Source organism: Arvicola amphibius, chromosome 1 (genome assembly GCF_903992535.2).
Source record: "Arvicola amphibius chromosome 1, mArvAmp1.2, whole genome shotgun sequence".
Classification (NCBI taxonomy): domain Eukaryota; kingdom Metazoa; phylum Chordata; class Mammalia; order Rodentia; family Cricetidae; genus Arvicola; species Arvicola amphibius.
In genome coordinates this window covers 196396965-196413553 of record NC_052047.1, presented here as the reverse complement: position 1 = coordinate 196413553, position 16589 = coordinate 196396965, and the positions used below count along the sequence as shown (strand labels likewise).

The window sequence follows — 16589 nt, the reverse complement described above, 5'->3', positions numbered from 1 at the left end:
CTAGGCCCAGGCTTCTGTTGCTTTCCTTCCTCTTCCCTAAGGCTTCCATCTCCCCCTTCCCCTTCCTCCCATCTCCTACCTTCCCCCTCCCTACCCCTCCCATCTCTTACCTCCCCCATCCTCCCTACCCCTCCCATCTCCTACCTCCCCCCTCCTCCCTACCCCTTCTATCTCCTACCTTCCCTCTTCCCTACCATCCATCTCTCTCCTCCCCTCCCCTTCTATCTCCCTCCTCCCCTCCCCCTTCCTCCCTCCCCTTCCATCTCCCCCCCCCCTCCTCCTTACCCCTCCCATCTCCCACTTCTGGCTGCTTTTGCCACCTTCCTCAGCTCCTGTAGTGGTGGCAGCTTCCTTCACCCCATGAGTGCACCTAATACCCTGGCTCCGTTGCGTTGTTTTTTTTTTTGTTGTTGTTTTGGTTTTTGTTTGTTTTGTTTTTCTTTTCTCTGATGATGTCTTTCCTTCTGAGCAATGGCTGAACTGATGTTTTGATTAGAGCTAGCACAAGGGAAGCTGCTGATTGGTCTCACGTTCCCACATTTGTTCACTGAGCAAAATATTTACCATGCTCTCTGGATGGTGCTGACCCCGGAAGCTATCTATATATATCCAGCTTTTTAGGGATAGAAAAGACAGATAGATGATGGTAAAATGGACCCAAAATGCATCACAGGACATGGGTCATACGAATCATGTTCTTGGGAATGTCAGATGAGGGCAGAGTTGGGGTGGGAATGGTTCAGTTAGAGGAAGTAGTGGGGAGGGGGAGAAGAGAGAGCAGCCCTTCTCGCAGGAGCCCGATTAGGTGTCCTAGGAATTCCTGTGAGAGATGACCTCATAAGCTTACTGAAAAGTAAGACACAGAGCCCCCCTACACCTAGGTGACATCCCCAGCTGCCCCTTGGTGAGATGGGAAGCCCAGGCCGCTGTGAGCCTGTTAGCCGTGTTCTTTCCAGTGGACAGTGAGAGCTGAGAGGGACACCAAGGTCACCAGAGTGTCAACTGCTCCTGAGACCTCCTTGGAATGAGGAAGAACATAACGTACCCCAAGGTTCCTCTCAGGAGCAGACTTGATGTTAAGTCCCAGGCCACCTTCACAGCCTGTGAGTGTCCTGGAGAAATCAGTGGGAGCCTTGGTCCGTGAAACCACAGGCAGCTTTTCAGAACTGTCTGGTGTGAGCTGACACATCCCACATCTCTGCTGTGACCCGGTGCTTATTTGGTCTTCGTTCCTCCACCTTCATCCAGACCCTCACTAAGTATGGCAAACTTTACAAACATCACGTTCTTTCTTTAAGCGATTTGAGAGAGTTGAAAGTGGATAGAACCCCTTTAGAGACCGAACCCTACGCCCCGTCACCCACGAAGTGGAGGCCGACAGCAGACCAAGGCTTCAACACACTGCAGACTCGGGCTCTCAAACTTCAGGCTTCAGGCCCTGCCCTGGCCCATGGTGCCCGCCTACTCACTAGCTTGGTTAGCATAGGATCTTCACTGTATTTTAAACCTCAGCCCTGGTGGCAAAGCTCCCAGAGACAGCAGACGGGAAGCTTCGTGAAACCATAGGAGCCGCTGAAGGTCGTCCCCAATGCACATGGCTCTCCACTTGGCAGTGGCTTCTTTGTCGGATTTTTATTTGTTTCTAGTAGGGAGGGGGCACTCTGGCTCCTTCAGTTTAAGAAATTTGGAGAAAGCCAACCCAACTGGTGGTGGTGCACACCTTTAATCCCAGTACTCTGGGAGGCAGAGGCAGGTGAATCTCTGAGTTTGAGGCCAGCTTGGTCTACAGAGTGAGTTCCCGGACAGCCAGGGCTACACAGAGAAACCCTGTCTCGAAAAAGAAAAAAAGAAAGAAGAAATTTGGAGAAGAGAGATGTGGTTGGAGACCTGTTTTTAATAACTTCTCCTTTCCTAGCCTGCTGTTCAAAACGTACATCTGATCCCCATTATTCCGCCATAAATATCAATGAAGTCAACATTAGCTCCACTCAGAAAGCTGTAAACAGCTTGGGACCCGGCAGCGAAAGCCTGTTGTCTGTCAAGGTCCCCCTTGTCCAGTGGTGACAGTGGTGAGAGCTGCTCACCAGGGTCTTTCAGAAGCCTGGAAACTCCCGAGCACTACAGAGGCTTTGGTCTGTTAAGTCCTGTCACACGAATAATGAAAACCCAGAGACAGATGCAGGGGTTAAAGCTGGAGAGAAAGAAGCAGAGCAGTCAGCCCTAGAGAGCCCTTTTACCTCTCCCAATGCACAGACCCATGGGGCGATCCTCAGACTGCCTAGACCGCACTGTGTCTCCCCAAACCTCGGGCTCCACACTCCAGTGAGTTCCTGTCCCTTCCCCTTCATACTTCTCTCTCCTGTCTCCACCTTCTTAGTGCTGGGATTAAAGGCGTGTGACTCCCAAACACTGGGATTAGAAGTGTGAGCCTCCACCACCTGGATCTGTTCCTGTATCCATCTTGTGTAGCCCAGGGAAGCCTCACACTCACAGAGATCTATCTGCCTCTGTCTCCCGAGTCCTGGGATTAAAGGTGTGAGCCACCACTCCCTGTCCTCTAGTGCCTTAGTTTTGCACTTTGATCTTCAGGCACCTAGACCTGCAGTCTAAGGTCTGCAGCGGTCTCTGTTCGGAGATGTGTGTCTAGAGCAGTTCTCAGCTGTGGGTCGTGACCCCTTTGGGAGGTACATATCAGATATCCTGCATATCAGATATGTAATTATGATTCATAAAAGTAGCAAAATTACAGTTACAGAGTAGCCAAAAATAATTTTGTGGTGGTGGTGGGGTCCTTATAACATGAGGAACTGTATTAAAGGGTTGCTCACTGTAATGATTCGAAGAGACAAAGTGGGTACTTTTCGGGCCCTGCCAAGTTATGTAACTAAGCAAACACCACGAGTAACAGAGCTAGTGCTAGAGGTTTATTTGTGGAGGGGAGAGATGGGGAAGGAAAGAGCGGTAGGCAGTATTGCCATAAGGGCGTGAGAGAAGCAGGCAGACAGAAGGAGCAGGAGAGACAAGAGGAAGAAGAAAGGCAGGAGAGGAACAAGAAGCAAGAGAAACGAGAGTCAAAAGAGCAAGCTGTGCCTGACAGGCCCTTTTAAAGGTGCCCATGACATATGGCTGCCGTTGGAAAGGCGCCTGGCGGCAGTGATGACTATGTAACTGCCTTGGTTACTCCTGCAGCGGGAACTAACTGCAGCCTTAAGGGGGCTGAGAACCAGGCACTGGAGTTTCTCTTTGTCTTCCCCAGACACAAATGGTGCTCTCCAGTGGGGTTCACGTCACCGTTTACCTATGTTTAGTGTGTCCTGATTCTAAAAGGATTCCATCCTTACCACCTTGTCTGGTGAACTTCAACAAAAACCCCAGGCGGGCGCGGTCAACACCAGCAGTGCGTCACCCCCTGTCGGTAGCCCCTGCGAGGTGCTCCTAATAACTTTGATCTGGTTACCCACTCCCTGTGTCACCTTCTTAGAGCATGGCTTTAGAGAGGGGTGGACTTTGCATCCCTGTGCCTGTTGAAAGACTGAGTGGGGGAGGGGGCAGCAAAGACCTTCCCGCTCTCGCCTAAGGAAAGTAAGTTCTGGTGTTTAAGGGTCAGTATTTAGAGCATGGTGTGAATCGGAGTGGAAACAGCTAAAATACTCTTCACTTAACCTTACTTCCTGACTGCAAGGCAGGTGGACAGAGGGCTTCAGGGAATGAAGCAACCGACAGATAGTTGGGGGCTTTTAAGACTTATTTAAGAACAACAACAACAAAAAAAGAGATGGTTTTTGGGTATCCGGCTACTCAGTAGTGATTGATTACACAGCATTTTGCTCTCTTTCTCTGTCATTGAAGTGAGCTTCAGGTATCCCAGTGAGGTCTCTCTTCATCAAAAACAAAAAACAAACAAGCAAGCCAACCAACGCCTTTCGGAAATCAGAGTGAGTGTGGGAAAGAAAGCTGAGCAAAGGGACCCTCTGTGGAAGGCTGAGGGAGGGCAGCTCTATCAGCTAGGGTCCTAGAGAAGAAAGGCGCCTTCTTCCTACTGTCAAGATAAAGATTAGGCTATTTGCCTGATATTCTTGACAGAACCCTTTGAGAGGCCACAGCCTCTTTGAGCCTCCTCTCCTCCTAGCCCCCCAGCTTCTTTGGTGCCTAAGACGGCATCGGAAGAAATGGCTTCATTTTTCCGACTCCACTTTCAAGTTACTGGTTTTGTTCTGTGAGGAGACAAAGTGTTTAAGGGAAAGTAAGTGCGCTTGGCTTTCAGCAGCTGCAAAGCCCCGCTGTTTCCTCTTCCGTGTAAAGGATACTGAGCATTCTGCCGGGTGGTACTGAAGCCAGTTTCCTGTATATATTCACATGTATTGTGGAGACAAGACGGTGGGGTTTTTCCACCTAAACTCTCAGAGGGCATCCCAGAAACAAAGGCTGCTGAAGAGTGAGTCAGAGAATCCAGTTCATACGGGGTCACCCCAGGACCCTGGGTGTCTGAATGAGTTGTGTGGGGAATTTAGGTTAAGTAAGGCAGATACAAATACAAGAAGCAGGTCGTGTGTGGAATTGTGCTGCCGTCCAGTGAGGAAGCGCTGGAGGTTAACAATGAAGAAGGAACAGCTGTGGGCTTTGGAGGAGACGCAGCACTCAGGAAATGAGGCTTTGGGGCTGAAGTGAATCTCAGTTTGGCTGGTTTTGTCCTGTATACCGGAGAACCTGGGCCACCGGGAGGTGTCTTAATAACAGTGGCAAGTCTTGTATCCATTAGCAAAAAAATAAAAAGCCTGGAAAAACAGGAAGTTTATTACTAATAAGATGTTGATTTATATAATCCTAGAGGTTTCTAATTGAATATAAAATTCTGGAGCTAGACAGTGGTACAAACTGTAATCTCAGCTGTTCAGGAAGCAGAGGCAGGAGAATCGCAGTGAGTCCACAGGTCAGGCTAAGCAACTTAGGCTCCTTAAAATATAAAATATAAGAGGGCTTTGGAGTAAAGCCCTTGCCTAGCTTGCATGAGGCTGTTAGTTCAATCCCATGGCCAATAAAATAAAATATAAAAGTTTTAACATTTAAAATCAAAGCTCCAAGGTTAATTGTTCAGCCATTAAAAAGAAATTTACCTTCTTAAAGGAGAATCCTCTCCTCTCTATGGGTGAACCAGCCTACCCAGAAAGCTAGTAGGAGCTGTAACAAAAACCTGTGATCCCGTGTTTAAGCCTTGAGCAGAGTGGGAGGAGCAACATCGACCCATCCTGGCAGATATGACAGGCCGGGGCTGGTTCACCGCCATCGGTCACCATCAGTCTTGGGAAGTCAGTGTGTGCAAAGGGATCTGAGTCCCGGCTCGGGGTCCTCCAGGCAGGAGAGGACACTGACAACTCTAGGCAGGAATGCACCTGTAGATGTGACATGTCACCTGGCAAGCTGTGGCACCTGTGAGTCTGTGTCCTGAAGCCACATCAAATTGCAGACAGCCTGCTCTGCATGGCTCCCATCGAAACAGAACACAGTGACACTGCCCCTCCCCGATCTGAGACCAGCTGGCTGAGAATCGTGGTCTAGGTGGAAGATGGTACATAGTGACCACCTACCTACACATGCCTGGCTCCAGGCCTGGAGCGGTATCCCTACCTCTCATTCAGTCATGGAGATGTAGCTGTTGGGAGTTCTGTCTTCTCTGTTTATCAGGAGTAAAGCTGGAGCTCAAAGTTTTAAAAAAGAAATATACCTCTTCCTCCTGTCCCGTACCCACCCCTCTTCCATCTTTCTGGGGGCTCATCACCCACCTTACCTCAGGGACTCGAGTTGGCTTAACCCATGCAGTAAACTGAGTATTTGCTGAAAATAATCGACACCTCGTTCTTTGTTCCAAGAACTTTTATCTCTGTGTGCTGTTCCTCTAATCACGGGAGATCCAGGCAATGGTAACCAGAGAGGGAGGCACAGTTTAAGGAAATCAACCAACATCTCATCGGGAATTTATTCATGAAGGATGCTATGAGAGAAAACAGCAAGGGGAACCATCTATGGCCTGAGGAAGAAGTAGGGGCCCTCTGAGGAGGCAAGTTTGAGTTAATTGGAGGAAGACAAAGAGCCAACCACGGTCAGGCAGTGGAGAAGCTAGGATAAAAGCCTTGAGGCAGGCACCCGGCTTGTTCTGTGAGTGAGGCCACAGAAATCGGCAGGGACCTGATCCTGAGGCCCCAGCTGTTAGGATTTTACACAAATTGGCCCTTTTGGCAAAAGCAGCATGCTGCCATGGAACCCAGTCTTCAGAGGTCTCTCTTGAAATAACTGTTCAGTGCCAAGTGGATCTAAGGCAGGTGGGGGCGAGAGCGGGCGCCCGTGGTGCGGCAGAGGTGTGTGTTGCCGTGGTCCTGAAGAGTAGAGCTGGTGACTGGAAGGGATGCCGGGCCCGCCACGGAAGTAGGCAGAAACTGGCAGCTTCATGATCTGCTCCAAGTTCAAGCCCAAGGTTCTTTAAGCACAAAGAAGAGGAAGAAGCAAGGAAGCCACCATGGCTAGTTTCCAGGCCATTTCCTCAAGTGTGTGCTTTCTCTCCGATACCATGTTCACGGGGCTCTCCCTTTTAGCCGGTTGACATGAAGCTCGGGTGCCTGGGCCAGTCTGGGTTCTGAAGAGTGTCGTCAGGATTCTGACAGGTCATTTGCTGTTTATCCTGCAGCCCACTAGGACCTCCTCTGAAAGCATTTATTCCAGACCAGGCTCCAGCATCCCTGGCTCACCAGGCCATACCATCTATGTAAGTATCACTTCCAGAAGGGACATTTCGGGAGCAGGTGAGTTCGAGGATTGAAATAGCAGAATAGAGAGTCCAAGAAAGGAAGCTGATCTGTAGGGAATCTCCGCTCCTGTTAGAAGATCCCGATTTCCCACTGTCGTTCAGGCATCTCTCATGCTTCCTTCAGTAATTCAATCTAGGATGACCCGAGAGGGCAGTTACATGCTCTAGGGCGTAAAAGATGGCTGCACCTAACGTTGTGTATAGATATTTGGAGATTTTGGAGATTGATTGCACATTTTATAATGCTGCTTCCAGTGTTCTTAAAGTCTGCTGCAAAAGTATTTGCACATTTAGTTTATTCAATATGGAATTACTTGTATTAATTAATCTTCAAGAATTTGTTGACCATCTGCTTGAGATTTTTTTCCCCTCTCTCTGTAATAAACTTAGGAGACTATTCTGAAGATTGACAGAGTCTACACACCCCCTTTCTTAGCCTTTGATGATTTTTGTTTTTAAGTGTGATCAATAGAGGCATCAATGGGCCACTTCCTAAAGTATGTGACATCACTCAACAAGGCGTTTGGTTTGTTTTAAGGGTCACATTTTAAACGAGGCATAACGAGCACTGAGGATGATTTCTCATCAAGCTAAAATAGAGGATTAACTTTTCTCTCTGTTTAACTCTGCCAGGCAAAAGTAGACAATGAAATACTGGACTACAAAGACTTAGCAGCTATTCCCAAGGTCAAGGCAATTTATGATATCGAGCGTCCAGACCTCATTACCTACGAACCGTTCTACACTTCAGGCTATGAGGACAAGCAGGAGAGACAGAGCCTTGGAGAGGTAATGGGTTCTTTGGATACTCGGACCCATCCCATAACCCTGTGTCTTTCTCTGTCCTGCCAGCTGGCTTCCAAATAATGACACAGAGGCTTTTTATTAATTATGAAAGCTTGGCCTTTAGCTTAGGCTGGTTTTTAACTAGCTCATATAACTTAAATTAACCCTTATTTAAATTAACGTAGGTTCTACCGCATGGCTTTTACCACTACCCTATTCTGTGGGTTCGACTCGTTCCTTTCTCTCTTGCCTCTACATTCACCTCCCACTTCCTCTCTGCCTGCCTAGAAGTCCCTCCTATACCTCCTGCCTAGCTATTGACTATTCAGCTCTTTGTTAAACCTAGATTCAGTTTCCAAGATCTTAATGGAGAGGGAGTGTGGAGGGGGCACTATGGTAGCAGGGGTTCCTAGAACCAGTTCCTGGAGTTCAGCCTACGGTATCACCACAGGCTGATGTCACAGACTTTGTCATGTGACAGTCATTACGATCCCAGTTTCTCATCAGGAAAACAGAATAACGGTAGACAGCTCCTCGTAGTCATCTGTCTATATGGATTAAAGAAACTAAGAGCAATGGGCAGAGGGGCAGACCGGCACATGCAAGGCACATGAGAGGCACAGGTGAGACACAGGCAAGGCACATGAAAGGTACATGCGAGGCACATGAGAGGCACATGCATGGCACATGAGAGGCACATAAATATGAGGCACGTGCATGGCACATGAGAGGCACACACGAGGCACATGCTCAGCCTGGCCTTGACCATTGCTGTGGCCATTTTCTGAGGCCTGCCCTTTTGCTGGGCCGGAGCCCTCTGGGGTTGGGAGTCCCCTGCTGCCACCTCTCACCCTGATCATGTTCTGTTTCTTTTGGCCCCTTCAATTTATTCTAATTTTCCCTTTATTTCTATTGTTATTATTGCAGCGTGAACAGATGAACAGGCACAGGCTTTCCCAGAGCCTGACCCTCACGCCCTGTCCCTATTTTATTTGTTATTTAAATTGGGGTCATCTGTAGCCTGACTGGACTTTATTCAGAGAGATATTACCAAATAGTGAATTTAACTTGGCTATTCAGCCAAGATTAAACCAGATTGCAGTCTGTCCTACCGTGCTTCTGTATTTACATGAGATGAACAAAGGGCCCCAGGTACATGCAGCAGCCTAGCCTTTAGGGCACCGAGCAGGAGGATCATATAAAATCCCGTCTCAGCACCGCTCCCCAAAAGGCATGAAAATGTGGTGACTGCATTAAATTTATTCCCAGTAATGCACATTAGTACTTATTGTTTTATAATAATTTTATGTATTTGTAATATATGATATTCCTTTTATTTGCTTATTTCTTTGATATTTCTTTTATTTGCTTATTGCCTGACACTGGCAAGAAGGGGGGAACACTCATATAGTGCCACCTGGTGGTTCACTTGCTGTACTGCACCTGCAGCCAGTGATTGACTTGGACTCTTAGCGACCCTTGGATCTCAGAATCTCACAGAAGGCCTTGGTCAGGAAAGTTTCCTAAATAAAATATATAAAGATTGGCCTTCGCATGTCAGTGGTCAGGGATTTCCTCAAGTTCAAAGTGTACACCCAAGAGAAAACTGCCGTGGTTTTGTTTGGTTTTGTTTTTTAGTGGTGTTAAGGGTACATGTGTGCTGTGTACCCATTTGCCTGCTGACCTTGGGGGTGATGTGTGTATGTGTGCACATGTATGTGTTGTTGTTGTTATTGTTGTTTTGTGTTGTATTTTTCCAGTATCCCCCTCTAGAGCAGCAAAATATCAAGCAGGAATTTGGTTCTGAAATAAAGCTTGGGCCATTTCAAACCTGGCTGTGACACCCGCTAACTCAGAGCTTCGGGAAGCAAGCTTGGCACCTTTTCCATCCTTTAGTTGGTCTAAATGCTGACATCTGACAGTGATGCTCAGCATCCCGCCAATTCCCACGCTCTACTCTGCTATATGCTAATCTACCATGGTGGCCGGTGGCTTTCTTTGTACATAAGAGGATACCTCTTTGGGACAGAAATAAGATACATTAATAAACTCCCTTTGAAGGCATGGATCTCACCACTGAATAAACATCAAGTCTATCTCTTATTTATTCCATTAGCTAGTACCCTTATTTTGTAAATCCACGCGTTATTTTAAAGACCCAGAAGGGATCGGGAGGTAGCTCAGGTGGTGACGTGCTTGCCACAGAGCATGAGGACTGAGTTCGATTCTCAGAACCCACATGAAAGTGCTGAGCTTGGCAGCGTGTGCCTGTTACCCTGGTGCTGGGAAGTAGAGACGAGGATTCCCGGGGTCTGCTGTCTGGCAAGTGTGAATTGTGAGCCTGCTTGTCCAGTGAGGGAACTGTCACAAAAATAAAGCAGTGGACGAAGACACTTGACATTGACCTCTAGCCTATGCGCGCGCACACACACACACACAGGCACGCACAAGCACACACACACACACACACACAGAGAACTGAAAATTTGATGTAATTATTAGCACATTTTGAAGGTCCGTGAGTGGTGAGTGGATAGATCAAGGAGCCCGCCACTGGCAAGTTCGTGGCCAGCTTCTGCTCCCAAGGGAGACCATCCTTACCCAACAAAGCTTTGTGCTCTAAACATAGGCTGTGGCTCCTGAGAAAGCCAGGCAAATAAGGTAACCTGTCAGCTTACTAATAACATGTGGAAAGGAGCAAATCCTAAAAGCACAAGACGTTCCATGCCACCCTTGTTCAGCTGAGTCTTCTGAAATTCTGTCTATAGCTTTAGGTGAAAGCCTTCTGTATTTCAACTGTAAAAATTCCACTCACTCCAAAAACCATCCTTGAGCCCCTGATACAACTGCCCTTGTCACTGGGGACACATGATGAAAACAGAGTCAAGTGGGGCAGTCAGCAAAGGAGCAGAAACAGTGACATGTTCAGAAAGTTCAGTGAAGTACAGTGTGAACAGGATCACGGGAAGTTAGTTCAGTGAAGGGCAGTGTGAACAGGATCACAGGAAGTTAGTTCAGTGAAGGACAGTGTGAACAGGATCATGGGAAGTTAGTTCAGTGAAGGACAGTGTGAACAGGATCACAGGAAGTTAGTACAGTGAAGGGCAGTGTGAACGGGGGTCACAAATTAGTTCAGTGAAGGGCAGTGTGAACGGGGATCACAGGAAGTTAGTTCAGTGAAGCAAAGTTTGAACAGGGATCACAAGAAGTTCAGTGAAGGGCAGTGTGAACAGGGATCATAGGAACTTAATTCAGTGAAGCAAAGTATGAACAGGGATCACAAGAATTTCAGTGAAGGGCAGTGTGAACAGGGATCACAGGAAGTTAGTTCAGTGAAGGGCAGTTTGAACAGGGATCACAGGAAGTTAGTTCAGTGAAGCAAAGTGTGAACAGGGATCACAAGAAGTTCAGTGAAGGACAGTGTGAACAGGGATCACAGGAAGTTAGTTCAGTGAAGCAAAGTGTGAATGGGGATCACAGAAAGTGAGGTGAGTCTGAACCTAGACCTCGCTGGAGCTGAGTGGGCTCTGCAGGCCTCTAAAAAGTGCTGGCAGCAGAGGAGATACCAGTACAAAGCTCCTGGGGTGACAACCCAAAGTGACAGACACTGGAGGGTGTGATGTGAGGGGTCATCACACACTGATGGAACCGTCTTACGTCACTGCTGTGGCTCTGAATTAGTTAAAGCCATATTAACAAAACCCGACTTTTCCTTGGCTGTCCTAACACGGAGGAATATCATAAACACAATTAATATGTAAGGAAATAGTTGCAGCTGGTTCCACAGCATATTCATCAACGCCGTGGTCCTTGGGCAGAAATATCCCTGCATCTCCTGGGACTTGGCTGGAGCTTCCCAACAACCCTGCTGTCCACCTAAACCAGCAGCAGATGCTGGCTTGTGTTTAGAGTGTTGTTGTTAGCTCTCTTGGATGAGTAGGACATTAACCAAGGCGTTGACTGTAAACTCTCTCTCGTTCTTCTAGTCTCCAAGGACTTTATCTCCTACTCCATCAGCAGAAGTAAGTATCATTTGGGCCATATTTAGGGGTGGAATTGGAAGTGGCTCGGACCTTGTCTACCCTTGAGTTTTTGAGAAGTACATATGTCCTAAAAGAGAGCAGAATTGATGACAAGGATTGTTAAAGTTTCCTTTACATACAAACCGGGACCAGATGACAACAGCACACTTTGAAGGGGGACACAAGAGAGTAAAAGTGGCCTCCTGATGATCCTAGCCTGCACTAGTGGTAGGAACAGAGGCCAGCACATGTCTGCAGGAACTGAAGCTATTGTCCAGTGTGGGTCTCTCACCCCCTGCATTTAAGGCTCTAATATCAGAATGCCTGAGGAAGCTGGAGGGAGTTTCAACATAAGCTCTAAGCTGAAGCACTGTGTGGTTAGTTGCTGCTTTTGGACTGACCAAAGCCAGGCAGCTTACTGGATCTCTGTTGTTTTTTGTTTTGTTTGTTTGTTTGTTTGTTTGAAATAGTATCTGGTCTCACAGAACCCAAACTGACCTGAGCTCACTAGCTCACTGAATTTTATTTATTTCTTTATTTATTCATTTAATTTTTTGTTTTGTTTTTCAAAACAGGGTTTCTCTGTGTAGTCCTGGTTGTTCTGGAACTAGCTCTGTAGACCAGTTTGGCCTTGAACTCACAGAGATCTGGCTGCCTCTTCCTCCCAAGTACTGGGCTAGGATCTTGAATTCCTAATCCTCCTGCCACCTCTACCTCCTGAATTCTGGGGTTCCAGGCATGGGCAACAGTTGTTTTCTGCTGTGCTGGGCTCAAACCCAGGACTTCACGCATGCTCGACAAGCACTCCACCCTCTGAGCGACACAGCAGCCTTTCTGGATACTTTTTTTTATCAAACTTGACTGATCACGTGGGGTGCTCTGCAATCTGAGATGGTGGAAAAGTCCATGGCATTTTCCTGTTTGTGACTGTAAACAGTGCTTCCCCAAGCCCTACCATGCCCCACCACCACCACCAAATTACAGCCTTTCTATAAAGTATTTGCATTTGACTAGCTTCACATTGGCTGTCATCCTCGGGGGGGGGGGGGGGGGGGGGGGGGGTTGTTATTTTGTTGCACCAACTGGGATGGCTCCGGCTCCCTTGTTGCTCACAGAGCCCAGCTAACTGAGTGTTAATGTGGTCCCTCTCCACGTGTCCTTTCAAATTCGTGTTGTGTTGTGCCAAGCAGGGACTTCACAGTGCTAAAACCCCTAAGGTAGAAAACACTTTTTATATCGTCCAGGTCGTTTGTCTAGTTTGTTTTTGTTTTTACCCTTTTGCATCTTTGTGCAGATGGGTACTTTTGTGTCTGTTGCCTAGTGCATCCTTCTCCTGAACTTGGACATAGGGAATATCCCAGGAGCACTATTATGTTAGAGAAAAGTGATGTGCTCTATTCTTTTCATTATGCTCCAATTTGTTAAGCACATAACAAAAGTTTGCCCTCATGGTGTCATAAAGGGCACGGTTATTTCCTTAAGAGTGGTTCCCAGACTGAAAAGTGTTAATGATCTTAGGCCACCCCTTGTTATTCAGGAACATTAACTTCAGATGTCCCTAGAGCAGTCTTAGACACCATGTGGCTCAGAGGCCAGACAAAAGCTTAGGGTCAGGGCATTGGTTCTGAAGTAAATTCTATATGTGCCTACTACAAGCCAGCACCCAGGTCCATGACCTGCTGGGACCCTGTGTCACGATCACAAGAGGGTTGGTAGGTAAACCGATCACAAGAGGGTTGGTAGGTAAACCATAGGATCGGCCATCCTTTTTGGCTGTTTGCAGATCTGTTTGGGGTCGTTTTCCAGTTTCTGTGATAAAATGCCCAGGAGAAGCAGTGGAAGGAAGGAAGTGTGAGGGGGGAGGGGGAAGAAAAAGGGGAGAGGGAGGGGGAGGGAGAAGGAAAAGGGGAAGAGAGGGGGGCTGATTTTATTTAAGAGGCAGCTGGTCACATGACAGCCTCAGGAAGCAGAGAGAGATTAATGCTGGTGCTCAGCTCCCCGTCTCATTCCCATCCAGTCCAGGACCCCTGCCCATGGAATAGTGCCACCCGCATTGGGGGGTCCTTTCCAATTAAATCTTCCTAGAAACACTCTTACAGACCTCCACAGAGATGTGTTTGCCATGGGGATTCTAAATTCTGTCAAGTTGACAGCGAAGACAAACTGTCATGGAATCTGATGAGGAGACACCTAGGCAGGAGGACACCTGGGGAGGGGGACACCTGGGGAGGGAGACACCTGAGGAGGGGGACACCTGGGGAGGGGGACACCTGGGGAGGTGGACACCTGAGGAGGGGGACACCTGGGGAGGGGGACACCTGGGGAGGGAAACACCTGGGGAGGGGAACACCTGGGGAGGGAGATACCTGGGGAGGTGGACACCTGGGGAGGGGGATACCTGGGGAGGGAGTTACCTGAGAAGGGAGACTACCTTGTAAACCCTAAAATCACAGTTCCAATGTGATTGTGGGAGCTTTTCTTTTCCTAGCACTCTGACAGTGTTGGCATTTATAGATTTGTATACCTTAAATTTTAATAACTGCAATGACTATTGATTGTGAGCAAAACACATTAGCATGGAATATCCATGTCCTTGAATATTTACTGACTATAACCCTGTAAGGTAAACACAGACCCCGAGAGAGACAATCTCCAGCCTTCTCTGCGGACTGTGTTTTACTTAGAAATGTCCAATAATCCTGGGAAGGTGTTTTGTCTCACACTTTCTCAAACTCGTCTGCAGGGTTACCAGGATGGTCGGGATCGGATGATCCACCGGTCCACCAGCCAGGGCTCCATCAACTCCCCCGTGTATAGTCGTCATAGCTACACTCCAACCACGTCACGCTCACCACAGCATTTCCACAGGCCTGGTAAGTCCCCCTTTCGAGATCTGTTACATACTGAAAGTGTATCTGTGGGGATTTAGTTACACACTGAAAGTGTATCTGTGGGGATTTCTTTTCATACCATTGGTAGTATCTAAAAAACCTGACTTAAATTTCTGAAGACGGAAATGAAAACTGGTGTCCATCTTTATTTTGTGTTGTGTCTTAGAAAAATCAGTCATTCTATCAGTGTGTTCGCTGTGAATTATTAAATTAAATTTTGATATTGCCCTGTTGAGAACAAAGGATATTTGTGAAGAATTGATGAAAAATCATCCCTACAAAACTTAAAGATCTCTGAAAGAAAATATTTTGCTTTTTCTTTTTATCTGCATCATAAAGTTCAATATTAACCATTGCTTGGAAAGTTTAGAACCCTTGCCAGTCACATAATGTCATGGTGAGTGCATGGTCAGCCCTTTCTCCAGGGAAGCCTGAAGGTTCCATTAGTCAACTTTAAGATTCATTCTAAATCCTGAACGTTGAAGGCAAACTTGGGAAACCTGGAAGCCTCGAGAATGCAGTGGCCATCCTGGGGCAGCAGATGCTGGGCCCCCTTCTTCAGAGGTGTAGGTCTCTGTGGCTGTGAGTGGAGGTCTTGTGTGTGAACAGAAGAATGGAAGCCCCAGCAGAGGACCAGAGTACTCAGAGAAAGAGGCATCTAAGATAACCTGTGATACTATGTATCTAGAGCACCCCATCTCTAGAGCACTCTGTCTTAGGCTGAGAACTTGCCATAGGATGTGTCTAGAGGACTCCCTCTTAAGCTGAGAACCTGTGATACTGTGTATCTAGAAGACTCCATTTCAAGCTTCTTGTTGCTATTGAGAGTAAGCATATCCAAATGCTAACTTTTAAATAAGATACACAAGAATTAAAACCAACAGGAATGATCATACCGTAGAAAGGCTGCAATCTTCTCTTCAAGGTCATAGATGTAACTCACCCAGAGGACTGAAAGCTACTGGATCCTTCTGGAATAGATCAGTTTCTCCAGAAAAGGTTGGGGTTGTGACTGTGTAAGGTGCTTGCCTACTGTGTGTAAGGTCCTGAGCTCAATTCAGTATCACACATAGACACACACGCACACACACATGCACACAGACAAGCATATTTTTTCATATTTTTAAAAATTTTATTTATTATGTATACAACATTCTGTCTGTGTGTATGCCTGCAGGCCAGAAGAGGGCACCAGACCCCATTATAGATGGTTGTGAGCCACCATGTGGTTGCTGGGAATTGAACTCAGAACCTTTGGAAGAGCAGGCAATGCTGCTCTTAACCTCTGAGCCATCTCTCCAGCCCTATTTTTTCGTATTTTTAAAATTATGTGAAATGAATGTTTTCAGGGTGTTCCTTTTTAGTATATAACTATAGTTGTTTTATTTGTACCTGGCCTTGAGTTTTTATTTAATCTTTTGGTAATTTGATATCATTTTGGTGCTACTCTACACATAACATGCTGAGACCACTAAACCCTGCCCTGACATTGTCAGAGTGGCATGGTGACAACCAGGAAATTGTCCTTTGAAAATATCTCGAATAGTAAGGGAATGGCCACTGAGCACAGTTCTTCCCCTAAAAGACCCTGTCCCTCCCTGGTAAGCTGGAGGGAGCTTTGCCTGTTTCAGTCATAGTTTCAATGCCACAGCCTCCAGAACATTCTCTCCCTCCTCTCCCAAGAGCACACTTGTCCAAGACACCAAGCGCTCAGCGTTAATATGTTTTTGTTGCCTGGAAGTGAAACCAATAACATATTTATATATCTGTGGAGCAACCAAGTATCCACCCTGTACATTCTGAATGCCAGATGATGTTCTAATTCCCCAAGTCTGAGATTGAGTTTTGATGGTCCATTCTTCCAAGCCACTGGACTCGTGCCTCTAGGTCCCCACTACTGCCAGCACCCTGGGTAACTCTGCCCACCCAGCTAATACAACATGGATTTCCTCATGCAAAAGGAATATAAAATAAAGTGCAATGCCAGGATGATAAACTTGTGGCTTAAAAAAAAAAATAAAAGCAAAACACGACCCTGACATATTGGTATGTCTCTTCAAGACTCTCAAAATGATTGCCCCCTGTTACCTG

General features: G+C 47.0%; 1 protein-coding gene across 4 annotated transcripts in view; it reads left to right on the top strand.

Moving 5' to 3' along the window:
- Ablim1 (actin binding LIM protein 1) overlaps positions 1-16589 on the top strand; it is a 170188-nt gene that overhangs the window by 126320 nt on the left and 27279 nt on the right. For all 4 annotated transcript variants that reach the window (XM_038317700.1, XM_038317703.1, XM_038317701.1 and 1 more), the window contains 4 exons: positions 6680-6757; positions 7433-7588; positions 11572-11607; positions 14351-14480. In XM_038317700.1, coding sequence (XP_038173628.1) covers positions 6680-6757; positions 7433-7588; positions 11572-11607; positions 14351-14480 — 400 coding nt within the window. The remainder of the gene's footprint in view (positions 1-6679; positions 6758-7432; positions 7589-11571; positions 11608-14350; positions 14481-16589) is intronic.